An 18,506-nucleotide genomic window follows, 5' to 3' on the forward strand; every position below is an offset into this window, starting at 1 on the left:
GTAATGCAACCTGCCAAGCTTGCGAGGAGCAGCAACAAGCGCCTTGGCTGTCCAGCAACAGGGAAGAAGCGCCTCTCGAGGCAGGCACAGGAAAAGATGGTGAGACGTGCTGTAGCAATATGGTGGTTCCTGCCCTCAGGCGCGGGCGCAAGGGAGAGGCCACTTCTTCCAAAGGTGGCAGGGAGATGGGTGCTTCATCATCCAAAGTCAAAGTTGCTGCACAACCATGACAGCCATGGCCGGTCACTTGGGGCCTCCTCGGACTTCAGCCGTGGCCACCACCGCAGCTTGAGTACGAGCTGCTAAAAAAAGGAGGGTGTAATGTCATGGGCGCACATCCCTATAGGGGCACAACCCTAGGTATCCAAATAAGGGACGATATTCCATTAGCATCTCCTAAATTATTTAGGCACGAGATAAGATAGGAATGTTGAGATATGGTTTGTTAGAAAAATAGAGATTAGTTTCTTGAATGTCAAGTCGAGTCTTCCGTATATAAAGGGCCCCCTTAATCGTTATGAGGCAAGCAAGAATAAATCAATCTAGTTATACCTCCTCCCTGCTCTTGAGGTGCGGCTGCCTTTCGCCTCTTGGGTCCAGGGTCACATCGTACATGGCCTAACCATTATCCCCCATGTCGTGAACCTAGTTCATGACACAACAATAGTAACCATGAATCAAACTGTGTGCAGCTTTGGATATACAAAGCTTCATAAGATTTTCTTTCATTTTATGAAATGAGTCTCACGTCAATGTCACCTATCATAGAAAAAATGAAAATCTTGCAACTAATTGTGCCTCAAGAGGAGTGCCAACCTGCATAAGAAATGAGGCGGTAACTGGGCATACAATTCCTAAAGAGCAATCAACACCTAATGGACATTTCATTTCCAGTCCACTACATCGTAAGGAATAAGCACTACCAGTAACTTATAATACAATTATTGTGTACCAGTGGTAATCAACAAACCTGTGTGGACATAGTGTTTATATTTGTTTATTTGTGTATTCAAGTTACAGGTTGCCTTAATTCACTTTGATATTTTCCACTTATCAAATACGGACTATGTATCAAAGGATGTTTACGTGTGATGGGCAAAGAGGTTAAAAACCATTTTAGAATCACATAAAACCAGGGAATAACATATGTGACTCAAATATTCATTGCAGCAATTTTCACTATTGCAAACTAATTAGCAGGCCTGTTCCTCTTGTCCTTTTTTTTTTGCAGAACCTTTGGGGTTCTTGAAGCCCAGAGAATCTTTAAGGAAGCGCATTAAAATTCATGTTGGATGACTTGGTCTTAGTCTTAGCCCAGTAGGAAACCCAGGTGCCATTGTGTGAGCGACACGATAAATCGAAATTGAGGAAGGCAAGATAAATTTTACTTCTTATTGACTATTTTGTTGCACATGCTTGATAATATGCCACGAAACCGACTTATGGTGGTCTACCTCGGGAATAAGATTAAACAAATTCCAATTAACTTATTGTTGCACTATAAGATGGAAAAAAGAAAATTATACAAGATTAAGATTGGAACATTGAGTGCTTATCAAAGACCGTTCCTCTTTCATGCCTACAGGTTGGTTGTGACAAAAGCTGCAATAATTAGAAAACATATAATGTTTGTTTGCTCAGCAGATACAAGCTATAGCAAATACAGTCTCTTTGCAGATTCCAATACCAAGAACAGCATCACGCACATCTGTTATATTCGTTTTCTTAAATGCCTAACTAGACTTTATTCGACACCGTTTTCTCTACCACCGCATCAAATAGTCCTAAAACTTCACAGCAAAATATTCTTAGCTTCCAGACCATCATAAAGCATCGAATTAACCATTGGGTTAAGCAACATGTTCTTACATCCCTGGGAGTTGAATAGAAAATACTTGTCCACAGCCATCACCATAGCAAATTTACAACAGAAGAATCGATTTTAGTGTGTCAGGTGTAATGGGATCTTGGAAACCAGTTAACGTGCAAAAGTCCTTAATCAAAAAAAAAAACTTCTATAAATGGCACTATGGAACATGGCCAAAAGAAAAATGTATCTCACTAAATGTGGGCTAGTTTTATGGACGTAGAGGGAATATATACTCCCTCCGTCCAATAAAAGATGTCTCAACTTTGACTAAATTTGAATGCATCTATACACTAAGTCATGTCTAAACACATTCAAATTTTGACAAACTTGAGACATCTTTTGTTGGACGGAGGGAGTAGTATGGTTATTTACAAAATACATTGAAAGAACTACATATGTAGATCCCCTTTCTCCCTTTTACACATTAATTGCTGATCAATTGTTAGTAATGCTGAAAACTGATCAAGCTGGAATTTGTATAAAGATTTGTATAATAATTGGAAAAATGAGCTGTTAAACCTGTCAAATCTGGTATCCTACTGCATTTGTCTGAGAATAAGTCACATAAATTTCACATAATAATTTATGAATGTTTGACGATGCAGGTGAAAATAAGGAGAACAAGATATTTTAGGGTTAGGGCATGCCAAGACACCTATGAATCAAGTAGATAGAATAGAACAATACTTCTACTATGTGGAAATATAAGAGAAGAAGTACTGTGTAATTAAATTCAGTGGTACATCTCCTAAGGGGCATACTGGAGGAAACATGACACACCATAAACAAAAAATAACAAATTGATTTGCCCAAACAATTGTAAAACATCCAAAACCCCTAAGCCCGAGCTAGCAGAAACACTACAAAATATCAGAAAAGAACTTACTGTAACTAATGGCACTGCAAATGAATGAACTGATATAACTTAGATGTTAGATCAATCACGCACTTAATAATGAAATTGTAGAGGCTGAACAGGACAAACAAAATGGTGTGCTTTGAGTGCCACACCTAAATGCAGAAAGAATCAAGGAATCTTATTTTGAGGTTTCTTTTAAGTTTTAAGGACAGACATACAACCAACCTTCGCCGAATGGTATCAAACAGGGCCAAAAGAATTGACTAATTGACACATACCTTAAGCACCAAGTAGGCCTCGTTTAACTCAACAACGAATTCGTCTACGAAGTTAAGATTCTTCAGGAGAACAACAATAGGTTTTGTGCATCCCTTCCGTAACCTGATCATCAAGATGTTCAACAAAAGGGCGAACGATCAAAGCCAAACTAATATGAGGCACATGATCAATTGCTCAAGTAATATGGGGCGTATCCCCCCCCCCCCCCCCCCTCTCCTCCTAGTTCTGTTCTTGGCTGTTTGTCGTATTTATTTCCTTCCTGCAATCCTAATTATCATTTTTAAAATCTGCGGATCTCTCTGTTTGTTCTGTGCTGAAAGCAGTCACTCAAACTTGATCAGGCAGAATGCAGCATTCCTACTACTAAAATAGCCCATAAGATTCCTGAGGTCAAGTAAAAAACAAAAGGGTCAGCATCTATGGTTTGACTTAAATACTTATGCAAACCAAGTAAAAAACCGAAAGGGTCAGCATCATCCTGAGCAAAAAAGAGCTACTCCAGTACAACGCATGTTAAGGAATCAATCAGCTTTGCACAGTATCGGTCTTACGATAATCAAAACAAGACTAGTCACTCAATCAGCTACTTACAAAATATGCAGCTCTATGTGGCCTAGAAACCGAACAGAATAATTCTCGACAAATTATAAAAAAATCGCTCATCGATCCATCTGCATTCGACGGTACAATTGACGAGCAAAAACCTTTAACCAGTCTAATGACATCTCATAGTAGCACCTCGAGGTCCATAACGGTGTAACTAAAAGAATAAGCACGGATAGTGATACTCCAGCACAATGGCCTCATTACTCAGCAAATGCAGATAGAAAGCAGCACCAAATAACTGAACAGAACATTTCAGTTGTACTACATTAGCATATAGATTACATCAAGCAACCTCTTCATAGTATTTCTTTTGGAGAATGATGAAGGGCCCATCATTTATAAGTACAACTTGCAAATAAGAATTATCAGTGCATTGGTCAGCCTTGTTTCTTGAAGAACATACATCAAGCCTAGAATCACGCATCATAATTTAAGTCATATACAGGAGACACATTAAATTCAACCTAGAATCACTTCTATTTGGTCTGTCGGACAGCAAATCCCATCCAGGACAGCGAGTTTCTCCTCGTTGCTCCACGTGCTTTGCTGGCTCACCATCTCCCAGTCGCAGGGTCCTTTGTCCTCAACATGACCATGCTTGAACAGAGTAACACGGCGCAGCGCCGTTGAAGTATCCACGATGAACCTCACAAGGTGAATTAGTTGTATTTTGGTCCTCTGAAAGCCAATGACCACCAGCTCCTTCAAATGTGTCGATTTCGACAAAATAGACCTCGAACCAAAACTATTTTACAGAATGAACTAGGCGTAAAACTATTTCACAAATCTAACCCTTTTGTTCAGCGCCAGACAGCATGGCGCTATCCTCCATAGCTCAGCGCCTCTCCGCAAGGCGCAATCGGCTGCCAGCGTTGCCAACCCAGGCCCCACACACGGTTGTGTAGCGCCTGAGGCTCGGGCGCTATACCCACGGGCTTAGCGCCTAGGAGCTGGGAGCTATGGTCATGTCCCATGCACTAGCTTTTTGCATCTCTGTCTAGGAAAATTTCACCTAGTGTTTCACGGCACAAAGAAGATCTTGCACGCATGTGTATATCCATACATACTCCCTCCTGCTAAGCATAAGAGCTACGCCGAGTAGCAGCGGAGGCTGCAGGAGCCACAGCAATGGAATCGTCCAGCTAAACCATCATAGCTAATCAAACCTCTTGTCATGGCGAGTCATGTGTGGAGAGCTCCACACCCTAGCATCATATCAATTATCAAGAGCAAACTGTCATGCTAGAAACATGCCTAATCCGTGGACGCTAAACCACACTGTTGAAGTTGACTGAATGACTCACTAATATTTTTGGACATAAACAGCTCTATCAATGATTGGCCGATGAGCAGTATCAATGATCGTCCAGATTTATTATCCATATTTAAGTCTTTGATCAATCCATAAAAATACTGTAATTCTGCTAAGACATGATATGTCCTTTCAAAATACATCTAGATAGATACAGTTCCGTACGTGTAGACTTGAAGCGTCAAGACGGCAATAGCCAATAGATACAACCATAGTCTGCCTGTCGTTTGGAAAATCTATAATGCTAGCTATTGATTCGATCTACGATCAAACTTCATTAATCTTCGTATGCCTACGCTATGGTGGTAAAAAGACGTAATCCTCACCTTGGTATATCGTAGTAACAAAGTACAATGATTTGAGATCTGTATTCCGCGTTACTTACGTAGGTGCTCCGGTTAGTCAGGACAGCGTCAGCATCGCTTCAAAGAAGCATCCAAATCGACCGAGGGTGGCGGCAGGTGTGGCCTGTGCCCGCGGCTGTGGCGGCGGCTTCGGTTAGAGCGGAGCAGAGGCAGAACAGAAAGAGAGAAACCCATGAACTTAAAAAATTTGCTTGCTCTCTCAGGCGAAACGAAAATCCGCCTCAAATTTTAAATAGCATAGCTCCCAGATCTCAGGCGCGAAGCCTTTGAGTATAGAGCCCGTGCCTTAGGTGCTACACAAATGTGTGTGCGGCCTGGGCTGGCCACGCTGCCTGGGCTTCTCCACGCTGGCCAGGAGATAGCGCCTCGAGTAGAGGCGCTGAGCTGTGGAGGATAGCGCCGTGATGTCGGGCGCTGAGCAAATGGGTTAGATTTATGAAATAATTTTGCGCCGAGTTCATCTTGTGAAATAGTTTCGCCTCGAGATGTGTTTTGTCGAAATAGAGTGGGATGTCTATTTGTCGAAATAGACTTCAAATGTTGGGGTTGCTGAGAAGCCGAGGGCTGCAAGTAGGAGATATTTTGACCTGGCTCCTCCTCTTGGCATTGGGAGACATGGACATGAAGCGTCTCAAGCAGTGGTGCTTCCTGGATGAGGATGTGAGGCCATGAGACATCCCAGGAGGAAGGCACATCCGCAACAAGCAGCTTCTTCAGATTGGGCATCCGAGAAAAAGGATTCTCAGTAGGCAGAATCCACATCTCTGGCCCAGTAAGCCGCAGCACGAGATCCCTCATGGTGATGGCATCTTTGAGGAACAGCGTGAACGGGTAGTTCAGTGATTGAACAGAGAAGTGGAAGCTCACATGCGCAAGGCACGGGGCTGCGTCAGAGCACAACAGAACGTCGGCTTCCAAGACAGTGAGGCTCTCGAGCTTCGGGAGAGAGCGGGGCAAGCAATTGCCGAGCTTCAGGCTTCGTAGGCGGGACTCCCCGGGCTTCCTGCTGATGCGACCACGGGGGAATCTGTAGACCCGATGCGGATACGCCAGCGGCCCCGTCGAATTGGCCACAACCTCAAGACTCTCAACGCCCCAGCAATCGACGGCTTTCTCGACCAACCGGTTGATGCAGCCGGCGGTGCTGAAGTCGAAGACCTCCAGCGATAGCGCGCCCACGCGCCGGTGGGCTTGGCTAGCCAACAGGCTCCTGGCGGAGTTGACCATTGAGGGCACTAAGGCGGTCCTCGTCGCAGGCCGCGCGCTGCCGCCGGCGAGAGAACAGATCCTTCCTAGCCATCGCTCGGAGAAGAATTAATTTAGCTCGATGGTGTTGTGTGGGGCGGGCTACCCTGCGACTAAATAGAGGCATCGATACAATGGAGATTTAGCGGCGATTGGTTTTCGATCTGGATTCTCTATTTGGATCGACAACAAATCGGTGTCGGAGTCGGAACAGGGGATGGGGATGGACAAAGAGGAACGACGGGGAGGTCTCGACGAAAAGATCGAACATTCGGTAACTCGGTTCGTTAAAAATTCGGTTCATTAACTAAAAATCCAAACATGATTTTTTTTTGATCGTTAAGCTTAACGATCTTAACGAGCGAACTCGGCGAGCGCTCGTTAAGCTCGTTAGCGAGCTTGTCTCGTACGTTACTTGTGAGTGGCTACTGGAATTTATTTTGCTGTTGGAATTGTGTTGTTATTTCTCTTTTGTTGTGTTATTTTCAATCTTTATAGCGTTGTTTAACTTTTGATATATTTTATTTGTTGCCAAAATTTATCCCAAACAAATAAGTAATGCCCAAAAATTTAAATCAGCATGCCATCTATTTATCTTAACGAGCTTAACAAGCGCTCGCGAGCTCTTAACGAACCAAGCCGAACAATGGTCTCAGATCGTTAACGATAACGATCTTAACGACCCGATCTCTTAACGAACCGAGCATGCTCGTTAGCCAGCCCTTCACGGGGTTGGAAAAACGCGACAACAACTCTGATGGATCCGGTACAAAACAGCAGCAGCATGTACCTACATCGATGAGATGCAGTGAGCTGGGAGAAAACAAGGGCAGCAGCTACCATTCCGCGGGACTCCGCGCGCAGCGCAGAGCAGCGGTGAACTGGATTGGGGTGGTGTGGGGTGGGGTGGGGGGTAGCGATGTCAACGGCAGCCGCTCGTCCGCGAGCCCACTTCAGCCGTCCATGAAAAACCCGTTAACTGATGTTAAGTGGCGTCCATTAACACCACCCGGTCCAAGTGGACAAGCCCACTTCATCCAACGGGCGCCACAAAGCCCAGCATCTTCCACGGCTCGATCCCACGACGCCGCTGCCGCCCGATCCCAGCGAGGCAGCGCCTCATCGCCCTCTGCCGCCGCCGCCGTCAGATCTCAGGGAGGCAACACATCGTCGCCCTCAGCCGGTCGATTTCAACGTTCGCCGCCGCCCGATCTCACGGAGGCTGCGCCGTCACGAGAGGAGCAACCACCAGATGCGCAGCCACGAGAGGAGCATTGTTCTGAACTACAGTACCCTCATGAAAGAAAGTTTAGCAAACTGGATGGCTATGCTCAGAGCGGCTAATCCAAGGAAGTAATACTTCTCTAAAAAACTTTTGGTTGTCCGTAAAATAGCCTGTTCCATGAGTTAATCGTGTTGTTTTTTATTTTTATCTTTGTGCAACTGATAGCACAAGTAAATGTCAACAAAATTCAGAAGATCTTACAGTTAGTACAACAGTTTCATGGATTGATCTTTGAATATTTTCTTTCTGAAAATTCAGAGGATCTTCTCTGAAAGTGTCTCTTTCTTTGTATTTTCAGAGTTTTCTGTTGTATTTGATGTGACTTTCTGTATTTTCTTACAGTTATTACAATAACAGTTAGTACAACAAAATTCAGAGTTTTCTGTTGCCTTTTTGTTGTATGTTCTTCCTGAAAATTCAGAGGATCATCTTGAAAGTGTCTCTTTCTTTGTATTTTCTTCCACGGATTGATCTTACGGTTAAACTGAATATCTCTTCGAATTAGTACAGGTCCACCGAATCAACCGTTAGCCAAACAGCAATATCTATTTCTGTTGTACGTATTTGATGTGCCGATCAGTTTTTACGGCTCAGCCGCGGTGCCGCTGGACAACGGCATGTGGACTTGCGGCTGCCAGCGGCAGCTGCTCTGATACGTTGCGAGCAAAGCGGACAGAACCGGAAAGCCCAGTGGACGAGCCGTTGACATCGCTAGTGGGGGGCCGGCGGCGGCGGAGTGTCCGGGTGGAGGCCGGCGGTCAGGGCAACTCAAACTGGGAGACCTATTTTGTGTTTCTTTTTGTTTGTAAAACAGTCATGCTGCTAAAGTCTCATCAGATCAGATGTCAAATGACCCCTTTGCAACGATACAACCACGATACTGTTCAGGGGCCAAATGACCAAGCAAATTATTCGCCTCTATAAATGGACATATCCACAAAGTTCGGTTTTTAATTGATAGGAAAAATATATTTTCTAAGCCGATTGAGATTTAAAATTAAATTACAATTACAACTTGTCTTGCGCTATTTGGCTCTATTTGCATATTCCGATGACCATGACCGAGCAGTTAGCCGGCATGGCGCTCACCTGGCCGATCAGCACCTTCTAAGGCTCGTTTAGGACCACGTGTGTACAATAATAAAAGAACTGTGATCCAAATATGCAGTTTAAAACAATTAGGATTCACTTGACATACCTCGCATAGTTATAGGACTTGCCATGCACCTTTTATTTTATAAAAAACTTGTAAATCGTGGCCGGATGGCACATCAACCTGTTAATCAGGTGATTAGCGGTCGTTTTAGTCCGAATTGTGACACGTGGCTGCCACGATGGACCCTGGTGTGGTATGTCTTTTCGCTTTTTAGTTCTCAGATCGAAAGACGTGTTTGGTGTTTGTCCCCACGCGAACTTTTCGATGGAAATATGCAAAAAAGAAATCCTCTATATTCTAATTTCCTTTCGTATCCTCTCTGATCCACAAGATCAAGGACACTAAACCTACGGGGACTAAAAATCTCTAGCTCCACAGCACCGTCCGTTAAGGCACCACCACAACAGATGAAGAAGCAGAGTACCTTTATTCACGATGTCATCGCAACCTCTGTCATTGCGTTGCCGATCAGCACCAAACAATTGAAATAAGCAAACACTTCTGGATACTCTTAGGAGTAACCGAGCCCCCCCCCCCCCCCCCCGCCCGATACTCTTTTTGGGGATGTGATCTCCCGGGCGAGAAAACCCATACACGTGGGGTGGAGATAAGAGTGGCGTGGAACCGAAACTCCGCTGAACTCCTTGGCGGGAGGGAAATATCCAATGTGCGTCGAGCTCCAACCACTCGCTGTCGCTGTCGCCGTCGCCGTCGCCGCTGCCGATCTACTCGCCCGAGGTCCATCAGGCCAACCACCTCCCCACAAACTCCGGCATGGAGTACCCCAAATCGTCGTACTACGGTTCCACGGCGGTTCCTGGCGGTTCACTCCGACGGCAAATCTTACTCCAAGCGACTTCCGGCAGCGCCTTCCTCGCCTCCGTCGGCAACTCTGTGTTGGCTGCTTCGAAACAAAAGAGGTAGGGAGAAGCCTTGACCGCAAGGGCACCTTCTGTCCCGCGTCAAGCGCCTGCGGCTGCTGCCTCAGACGTGACCGAGGTGAATGGAGGCAGATGAAGCTGACGGCCGGGCGTGGGAGGAAGATGGCGGCATCTCGAGGCATACCCCCTCGTTCGGCTGCTACGGCGGCAGTGCTTCCGACACAACAGTTCAACGAAATGCTTGAGAGGTAAAGGTTTCAGCACTCGGACTCGATTCCGGCGAGATTTACTAAGGCGATTCGATGAAATTGCTTTTAATTTCCGTTCTTGTAGCTTTGATTATAATTCGCTTCCCTCGTCGTATGTGGAATTGTTGGCGGAGAATGTGGTCAACATTGATTCCACACCGCTAGGTGATTTTGATGCCGGCATGGGTGTGGAGGGGGCGGAAGGGGAAGAAGAAAACAATTTGGAAGAAATTGATGAGGGCGTGTGATCAAAGCAAATATAGTAGTGTTTGTCGAGGTTCTCCACAGAGACTAGGCAACGCCGACGATGCTCGGTTAAAGCTAGATCCTATGAACTGTTTTCGGGATTTGAATCAAACAAAACAAGATTTTCCCCACTTAAGGAAACACACGATGATCGACCTCTGAACAGCACAAGCAATTATCCGAAATAAAACACAAGCAATTATGGGATTCGAGGTACAGAGTGATGCATTATTTCTGGTATTTTGTTTTACTTTAGATAATAAAACACTAACACTAGTAAACATCAAAGACATGGGCAAAAGAAATTTATAAGAGAATGGGATAGAAACATCAAAATAGTAATTTTATTACACAAGCAGACATTGAGAGATTAGGGGGAAAGAAAGTTTGGGTCCAGCGATATAATTAAGGACAATCACATATATGCAAAATATCACAAGTAATTCGGCTAAAACATGAACTCAATTACGAAATTATTACAGGTGATGATGCAATAGCTCACAATAAACCATCTCAGTTTAGTAACCACACAAGATTTTTTTTTTGAAGTTGGGGGTTTATATTACTCATCGAGAATACGGTTACAGTCGGTTGCAACTTGGCTCGTCACGCAGGATGGCACAAAGTCGCGTAACACACCCCCTCTCAACACACTAATACACCAACGAGCAATACCGTCAGCCGCCGCATTCGCTTGGCAATCAACTTTGTGGCAGGAGATTCCAGGGGCACCGCCAAAGGTTTCCTTGATGGAAGCGACGATGCCAGCAATGGAGGACCGGTTTCTTGAGCTGTTGTTGATCGCCTGGACGACCGACAAGCAGTCACATTCCAGGATCAGAGGAAGGGGAGACCAGCTGCGAACAGCTTTAAACCTTCTAGGCAGGCGACCGCCTCGGCCATCTCTGGATCCGGGAAGTTTGGAACAGAGTCCCAAGCAGAGCCAAGGACCGTTCCACGACAGTCACGTAACACTGCGCCCCAGGCAGCAAGGTTGGTGTCCGGCCGAAAACTCGCATCCACCTTTAGTTTAATGGAGCCCGGTGGCAGAGGATTCCAGTGGCAGGAGTGGAAACTGGGGGAAGGAGCGGTCTTGGGAAGCATGGTAGAGGCATGAGCTTTACCTTTAACGGTCACAGGAGGGCCGGCGACTTTCAGGTGAGACAACGAGTCCACATAGTTGAAGATAAAATGGGCCAAGGCCTCAACTGAAGCATCACCTTTAGCGAAGATAATATCATTCCTGAGGTGCCAAGCACGCCACCAGAGAAAGAGCAGCCTGACCCTTCTGTCCATATCACTTTTATTCAGCAGCAGGAGGACCCAATCCTTCCCAAAAAATTGCAGCTCGAGCTCTGGCGGTAGAGCCCAATTCTTCCTGACGCGTTCTCTAAGCGTTCTGGCTTTAGTACAAGACATTACTGCACGAAAGCCATCTCCAGCCTCTATATCACAAATTGTGCAAGTAGGTAGAACATCCATGTTTCGGGCATGGCGGTTGGCTTGGACAGCGAGAGTGTTCGTCGCGAGCTTCCAGGCAAAGTCCTTGATTTTGGGAGGGATCGACGCCTTCCAGATCAGGTTCCACAGGTCACGGTGGCCATCCAGTGGTGTGCTGGAGCTCAAAGCGGACAAGTTGTGCTTCAGATTAAGAGCGAGGCGGTAGGCGCTCTTGACGGAGAAGGTACCAAATTCTCAAAGTGCCAGGCGATGACATCTTCCGAGTGTAGAGGGAGGGGTCGTAAATCTGGTTCTCGGAGGGCCTGCTTTCAGGTTACCACGGGGTATCCAATTGTGTCGCCAAATCTGAATATTTTTTCCAGAACCGATTCACCGGATGATGCCTTCTTTGAGGAGCTCAAGGCCAAATTGGATCCACTGCTAACAAGGCGAAGAGACTTGCGGAAAGACAGTATTAGTCAGACTCCCATTTGGATAGTAGTTGGCTTTAAGGAGTTGGGCACAGAGGGAGTTTGGGAACATCAGAAGGCGCCTAGCTTGTTTCGCAAGAAGGGCTTGGTTAAACAGGCGGAGATCTCTGAAGCCCATACCGCCGAAGGTCTTGGGGTGGATCAGATGTTCCCAACTCATCTCGTGAGTTTTGCGGCGATCCGTTTCGTCGCCCCACCAAAAGTCCCGAGCGATGTGGGAGAGCTCTTCACACAAGGCAACAGAGAGCTTGAAAACACTCATAGAGTAGGTCGGGATGGCCTGGATGACAGATTTTATAAGAACTTCTTTGCCCCCGCAAGATAGGTACTTTTCAGCCCAATAAGAGCAACGCTTCAGCATTTTGTCTTTCACTTATTGGAACTTGCCATCCTTCATCTTTCCTTCTAGGACTAAGAGTCCGAGGTATTTAGTTTCTGTCGGAGTATGGGACTCCGGCACCGGGGATGCAGGACACCCCCTTTTGTAGGTCGGTGGAGGGCGACAAGGATCGCTTCGGCGATCGCCGGCGTGACCAATGACATGAAATGTGACACAGATCGTTTTACCCAGGTTCGGGCCACCCGAAGGTGTAACACCCTATGTCCTGCTTTTGTGTTGGTATTCCACTGATTTGCTTGTTCTTATAGGTTGCAGGGGGTGCTCCCCGGCTAGCTACTTGTGATACTTGCTACGTATTGTCCTTAGACTGATTCCAAATCCTTTTACCAGTGGCATTGGTCCTCCTTTTATATTCAAGGGGATACCACAGGTGCTCGTATTTACCACGTGACACGCTAGCTAAATAAGTGTCGAGAAAACAAGTGAGGTGGCTCGGCCGAGCCACGCTGTGCTACATGCAACGATCGAACTACTGTGTACAGGGAGCAAAACGTGTTGTAGTTTCACCGTCGTAGGCTCGCTACGCTTGATTAGACGGTCCGCTCTAGCCTTGTCGGAGCATTTAATGCCTCTGTCTTCACTGTTCCCGTGCCCCACCTGTAGGCCCGGGCAAGGGTTGCCGAGGGGAACCTGACTGTGTGGGCCAGGTGCGTTGCGGGGGGTAGTACGCCCTGTGCTTGCAGGCACGACGCTTCCCGAGACGGCGCTTCTCGGGACATGGTGGCGGGAAGACATCCTTCTTGCCTTGGATTTTGGTCTTAACTTTGTCAATGGTATCAGAGCTCTAACCTTCTGATATGATGGTCATGCCAGTAAGCGTCTTTGCTGGGGCCTGTTCCCTGGCCTTGCGGGGTAGAGCTCCCCGGGACCGCCCTGCCCAGGAAGCTTCCCTTGCGGGATCCCAACCATTGCGACCCACGCGTCCAGCATCAGTAGGACCCCGTGGGCCACTGGTGCGACAGTAGCCCCTGGGCGTGGGCCGGCAACGTTAGTTCCCGGAACGTGTCGCCTCTGGTCGATTGCCAGGCTTCGCCCTAACCGACGCGTGGGTCCCAAGGGTAAGCCGGGTCCCAGGCCATGTAGGCCAGCACGGCAGCGCCACGGGGTCGGCTTCTGCTGCCCCTGTGATCCTCTGCCGCCGTCATGCTCCGTCCCGGGCTCCTTCGCCACCGCCCCTGCCGCCACGTGGAGCTCCGTCCTGGGCTCCTCCGCGCAGAGCTTCTGTCCGGGTGATTTTGTGCTGCGATTTTTTATTTTGATTTTTGATGTACCATGTGATTATTATTTTTGGATCCATCATGTGCCATGATTTGTGCTTTAATTTTGGAGTACCATCATATACCATATGATTTTTTAATGTTGTGGTTTCTTCTTTGAATGTTTGTGCTATGATTTTTGAGTACCATCATGTACCCATGGTACACGACGAGGTACTGGTTATTTATGAATGTTTGTGTTCTAATTTTGTCCCGGCACATGATATGATTTACCGTTGATGAGATACTTGTAACTGTATCTGTGATGTACCTTCATGTACTCATATCATATACCTCCATGTACTCGTAATGTCCACGAGATACTTAAAAATTGTTAAGGTACATGTGATGTACCATATGATGTACTCGTACAATAAATTCATGTACATGAGATATTTAGAAACTGTTAACCTACAATTCACATACCATAATGTACTAAATATATACTTAAAAATATGTCATGTATCATAATATACTTAAAAGTGAGAGAGAAAGAAAAAAAGAAGAGCAAAAGTTGTCAGCCATTCTAATTACAAGTGGGAGAGAGAGAAGTTAAAAGTGGGAGAGAGAAGAGAACAAGAGGACAAACTTGTGGCTATCACGACGGGTGCAAATGCCTCCAGGGAAAACTTGTGGCTATCACGATGGGTGCAAATGCCTCCAGGGAAAACTTGTGGCTATCACGGTGGGTGCAAGCTACCAGGGGCACAGCCTCGGCTTTAGGTCACGTCCAGCGAGGCGACGCATACGTCCGTTTTGGACCAAAGGGACACTCCGGTCGGTTTTTTGGTCCGGACGTGACCCATTTCCTTCCCAACTTTGCTCCCGGAATGGGTCGGGGCGGACGGTCGTTTTGGCATTGCGCTCGGTCCGCCTCGATCCTTATCTTGGTCATTTTTCCTCCCCTGACCCGCATGTCTATGCGTAATAAAGTGGACCAAATAAGTGAACAGCAGTAGACCCAAAACAGACCACGGACCAAAAAAGACCAAAACGGACACAAAATACATCGCCCCGCTGTTGATGCCCTTAGCTCCGCCCTGGTTCTCATCGTAGCATCCAGATCAAAGCGACCGACCGACACGCCGGAACTACAAAGGCAAGCGACAACAAAACCACGCGCGAGAGGCCAAGTCCCACCGAGGAGATAGAGAGAGATCAAGGTTGAGGCCTCGAGGGATCGTGTCGGATCCTGCCCCGCACCCAAAGCCATGCACCGCGCTAGCCTAATCGACATCATCACAGAGACCCGGCCGCGGAACAGAGACGCCGATAAGACAACGCGGCACGGACGCGCGCAAGTTTCCAGCCCCCCCCACCCCCACCCCAAGAAGGCCAGTAGAATGGCAACGCAACAACCACCAGCATAAGCTAAGCTGGGTTTCCAGGTAAAGCTCCGGCTCCACCACGGCCGCGTGCGTGTTTCTGCATTCTGCGCTGCCGGCCGGAACATGGCCCCCGGCCGGGCCGCAGGGCGCAAATGGGAACAAAAAAAAAAACTCAGGCCACCGACCGGCTTCTACGGCAGGAGCGGCAATGCTTTGCTAGAGCAGAAGGCAGGAACAATAAGTCGGTCTAAAGACACACGAGCAGGGCAGAGTACAACCAAACAAGGACAGAGGGCGCTGCGATTAGCAGCAAAATGCAGGTTGGAAGTTTCCAGGCACTGACCCCAAAGCACTTCACTGCAGCTAGCAACGACTGCCACGGACAAATGCTGCATTAATCTTGATGTGAGTACGATGATTAGTCACTCACTAGTTGCAGATTGCAGGACTAGTTCCGTAGTACGATTAAAGAAGGACAAGACACATAATGAGCCTAGAACAACATCGGCTAAGCTAGAATTAGAGTGGACAAAAAGTACAAATATGCCCTTGGTCGGTTCCGTACTACTACGATGCACGGCCGCTGCAGGGGAGGCATGCAGGAAGAAGATCAGGGGTGATCCCTAATTAACACGAGCCCACATGCTGACTAGTGACAGAAAAGCACGTTAATTAAAGCTAAGATAAGACCTAGTACTAGTGATTAAAACGAACGCGTTACTCATTAGCGCGAGCGAGCTGTGGGTAGCTAGACGCTGATGGGGGATGGGGAAGGCGACGAGACGGCGGCGCGTGGCGGCGAGTCATCCGTGTCCTCGTCGTCTCCGTCGCCGGTGCCGACGCCGGTGATGCCGATGCCCGGTCCTGCTCCGGCGACCGGATTGATGCCCGCGGCAGCAGCAACAGCGGCGGCAGAGGAGCGGAAGGTGGGCGATGCGAGGTGGGTCTTGTGGTTGTGCATCCAGACCTTGAGGACGTTCCGCTTGACGCCGATCTCGAGGCAGAAGCGGTCGAGGGCGCCGCCGTCGTCGCGGTTGATGCGCCACCCTTGCTTCTCCGCGAACGCCCGCATCTGCTCCTTCTGCTCAGGGGTGAACTTGGTCCTCACGCGCTTCCTCCCGAACATCCCGGCCCCGGCTCCTGGGCCGCCGGAGCCGGAGCCGGGGCTGCAGTCCTCGGCCCGGGGCGGCGTCTCGGACCCGGCCCGCGCGGTATGGGCCGGGTCCAGGCCCAGCCCGTGGTGCCAGGCGGCCGTCGGCACGGCGTGGTACGGCAGCGCGAGCTGCGGCGGGGGCGGGGGCGCGGACGCGAGGAAGCCCTGCAGCACGCCGTGGTGCGTGTGCGGCGGCGGCGGCGGAGGGCGGAAGAAGACGGGCGAGCCCGTGAGGCTGCCGCCGGCGGCCTGGCGGCGGTGGAAGCTGCGGTGGCAGCCGCAGGCGGCGCAGCTGAGTGAGTCCGGCGAGGCCGACATGTACTCGCCGCAGCCGTCGAAGGCCTGCCCGCCCATGGCCGCCGCATGGTTGCGCATGCACTCCTTGTACTTGCCCCCGGCGCCGCCGACGCCGCTGCCTCCCTCGTAGGGCACCAGGCTCAGCTGATCCATCATGTCCGCGCGCAACGCCACTCGCTCGCTCGTGGCCACTACGCTCGATAGCTAGCTATCGCTTTCGCTCCCAGCAGCGGTAGAAGTAGAAGCACACGACCGGCCAAGCAGCGGCTAATGGGGGGTTTTATTTACCCGCGCGTGGCGACGCGCCATGGACCACACGGCTCACAGTCTCACACACACTCACCGCCAACCATCAGGTGCGAAAGTTCGATTAATTTGTTAATCAATGACCACACACGACTTTGGCCGAGAGATGGATCAGATCTAATACTTCCTCCGTTCAAAAAAATATCTTAACTTTGAGTAAATTTGAATACATCTGTATCTGAAGCCATGTCTAGATTAATCCAAATTTTAACGAACTCTACTCGAAAATATTAAATCGACGAGACGTGAAAGTGGAATCAACCACAGCTTAAGAACGGTAACTCGGCCAGAGGCGGCGAGGCCATCACGTTGCCGAGGCGCCACGTGGCCTGAGGAGGGTTTGGTGACGGGACGGGACGAGGGGCGGTAACAGCGGCGACGTGTCGAGCCGATGTTGGTGGCGGAGGCTACTGTTACCACTAGTACTGCGGTTAGCGACCAGGGGCCTACCACGTTGAGGCGCCGTGGTGTACTGTGCGGCGTCAGATGGTGCTGGGCCCGCGCGCACGGACGGCCGCGATGCGATCGGACGGGCCGAGGTGGGGGATGAGGTATGGGCTAACTGCCCCGCCTATGCGATCTTTTGTGGTGCCCCCCGTGTAGCTGGTGTCGCTTCAAGATCCTTGTCAGCACTTCTTTTTTATCTTGAGCGGCTAATTGCCCGGCAATGCTCGGCACAAAGGGAAAACGGCGTGGAACCATGAAAAGGACGTTTCAGTTGTGAGCTCATGGCAAACAACATTCCTTGGTTCTCAAGTAGCGAGCCTATCTAGGAGCTTTCCGGACGACTCGTTCCGCGTTCAAACTCAAGTGCGTGGTTGCTAACCTTGGTTGCTAATCTCAAGTAGCAGTACCTCTAGGATCTATCCTGAAGACCCAAGTTTGCCCCGCTTTTCTATCAAAAAGGAGTACTAGAGGTTCTCGCTATAATATAAACACCATTACTGCGTGGCGAAGATCTAGCTGCTCAGCAGATCATGGTAGTATCACGCATTGTCACTGATCACCGGCCACGCCATAAAAAGAAAGTTTAGGGATCGGACCATCTGGAGCCGAGTAATAAATACGGTTCTGCTCCATTCATTCAAGCCCTTCACACGGCGCCCGCTCGCGCACACACACCTGCAACCAATCAATCCATCCACGGCGCACCGTCGCAGCACGCAGCTACAGTGATAAAATGCGATAATTTTAGAGGGAGGAGAGGCTCTCGCTTCGCGGCTTGTCCCAGCGGAGGATACTTAAGAGAGGTGGGGATATCCGTGATACGCAGTTACGTGCAGATCTCGCTGCTAGCAGTACTACGTGGATTCTGGTAGCTGGGGAGGGAGGGACGGCGAGCTTGTGTGCGGGGTTGGGTTTGGGGGTCAGAAGCAGATCGATCCAAATGCGAAGCTTATCTCGCACGTAAGCTGCATGCTCGTGCCTCTGATCCATCTGCCACCGCGCGTGACGCCAGCGGCAGTTTGATGGATGGGGTAGC

General features: G+C 48.8%; 2 protein-coding genes across 2 annotated transcripts; both read right to left on the minus strand.

The window, feature by feature from the left end:
• Window positions 1-4,008: 4,008 nt before the first annotated feature.
• On the minus strand, window positions 4,009-6,752 carry LOC100835989. Its single transcript, XM_010241626.2, has 2 exons — window positions 5,824-6,752; window positions 4,009-4,347 (listed from the first exon to the last, which is right to left on the minus strand). The coding sequence occupies exons 1-2, from the start codon at window positions 6,516-6,518 to the stop codon at window positions 4,074-4,076; spliced, it is 969 nt and encodes a 322-aa protein (XP_010239928.1). The 5' UTR covers window positions 6,519-6,752; the 3' UTR covers window positions 4,009-4,073.
• Window positions 6,753-15,641: 8,889 nt separating this feature from the next.
• LOC100836297 (zinc-finger homeodomain protein 8) lies at window positions 15,642-16,984 on the minus strand. Its single transcript, XM_003579733.4, has one exon. It carries the CDS (start codon window positions 16,871-16,873, stop codon window positions 16,016-16,018), a length of 858 nt encoding a protein of 285 aa, XP_003579781.1. The 5' UTR covers window positions 16,874-16,984; the 3' UTR covers window positions 15,642-16,015.
• Window positions 16,985-18,506: the final 1,522 nt, after the last annotated feature.

Source organism: Brachypodium distachyon, chromosome 5, assembly GCF_000005505.3.
Source record: "Brachypodium distachyon strain Bd21 chromosome 5, Brachypodium_distachyon_v3.0, whole genome shotgun sequence".
NCBI classification, from domain to species: domain Eukaryota; kingdom Viridiplantae; phylum Streptophyta; class Magnoliopsida; order Poales; family Poaceae; genus Brachypodium; species Brachypodium distachyon.

Excerpts from the sequence above, each read along its gene's own strand:
- LOC100835989 (XM_010241626.2), bottom strand. The coding sequence starts at position 6,518 with ATGGTCAACTCCGCCAGGAGCCTGTTGGCTAGCCAAGCCCACCGGCGC. Across the intron at positions 4,348-5,823 it reads CAGCAACCCCAACATTTGAA|GTCTATTTTGTCGAAATCGA; the intron begins GTCTATTTCGAC and ends TTTTGGTTCGAG.
- LOC100836297 (XM_003579733.4), bottom strand. The coding sequence starts at position 16,873 with ATGATGGATCAGCTGAGCCTGGTGCCCTACGAGGGAGGCAGCGGCGTC.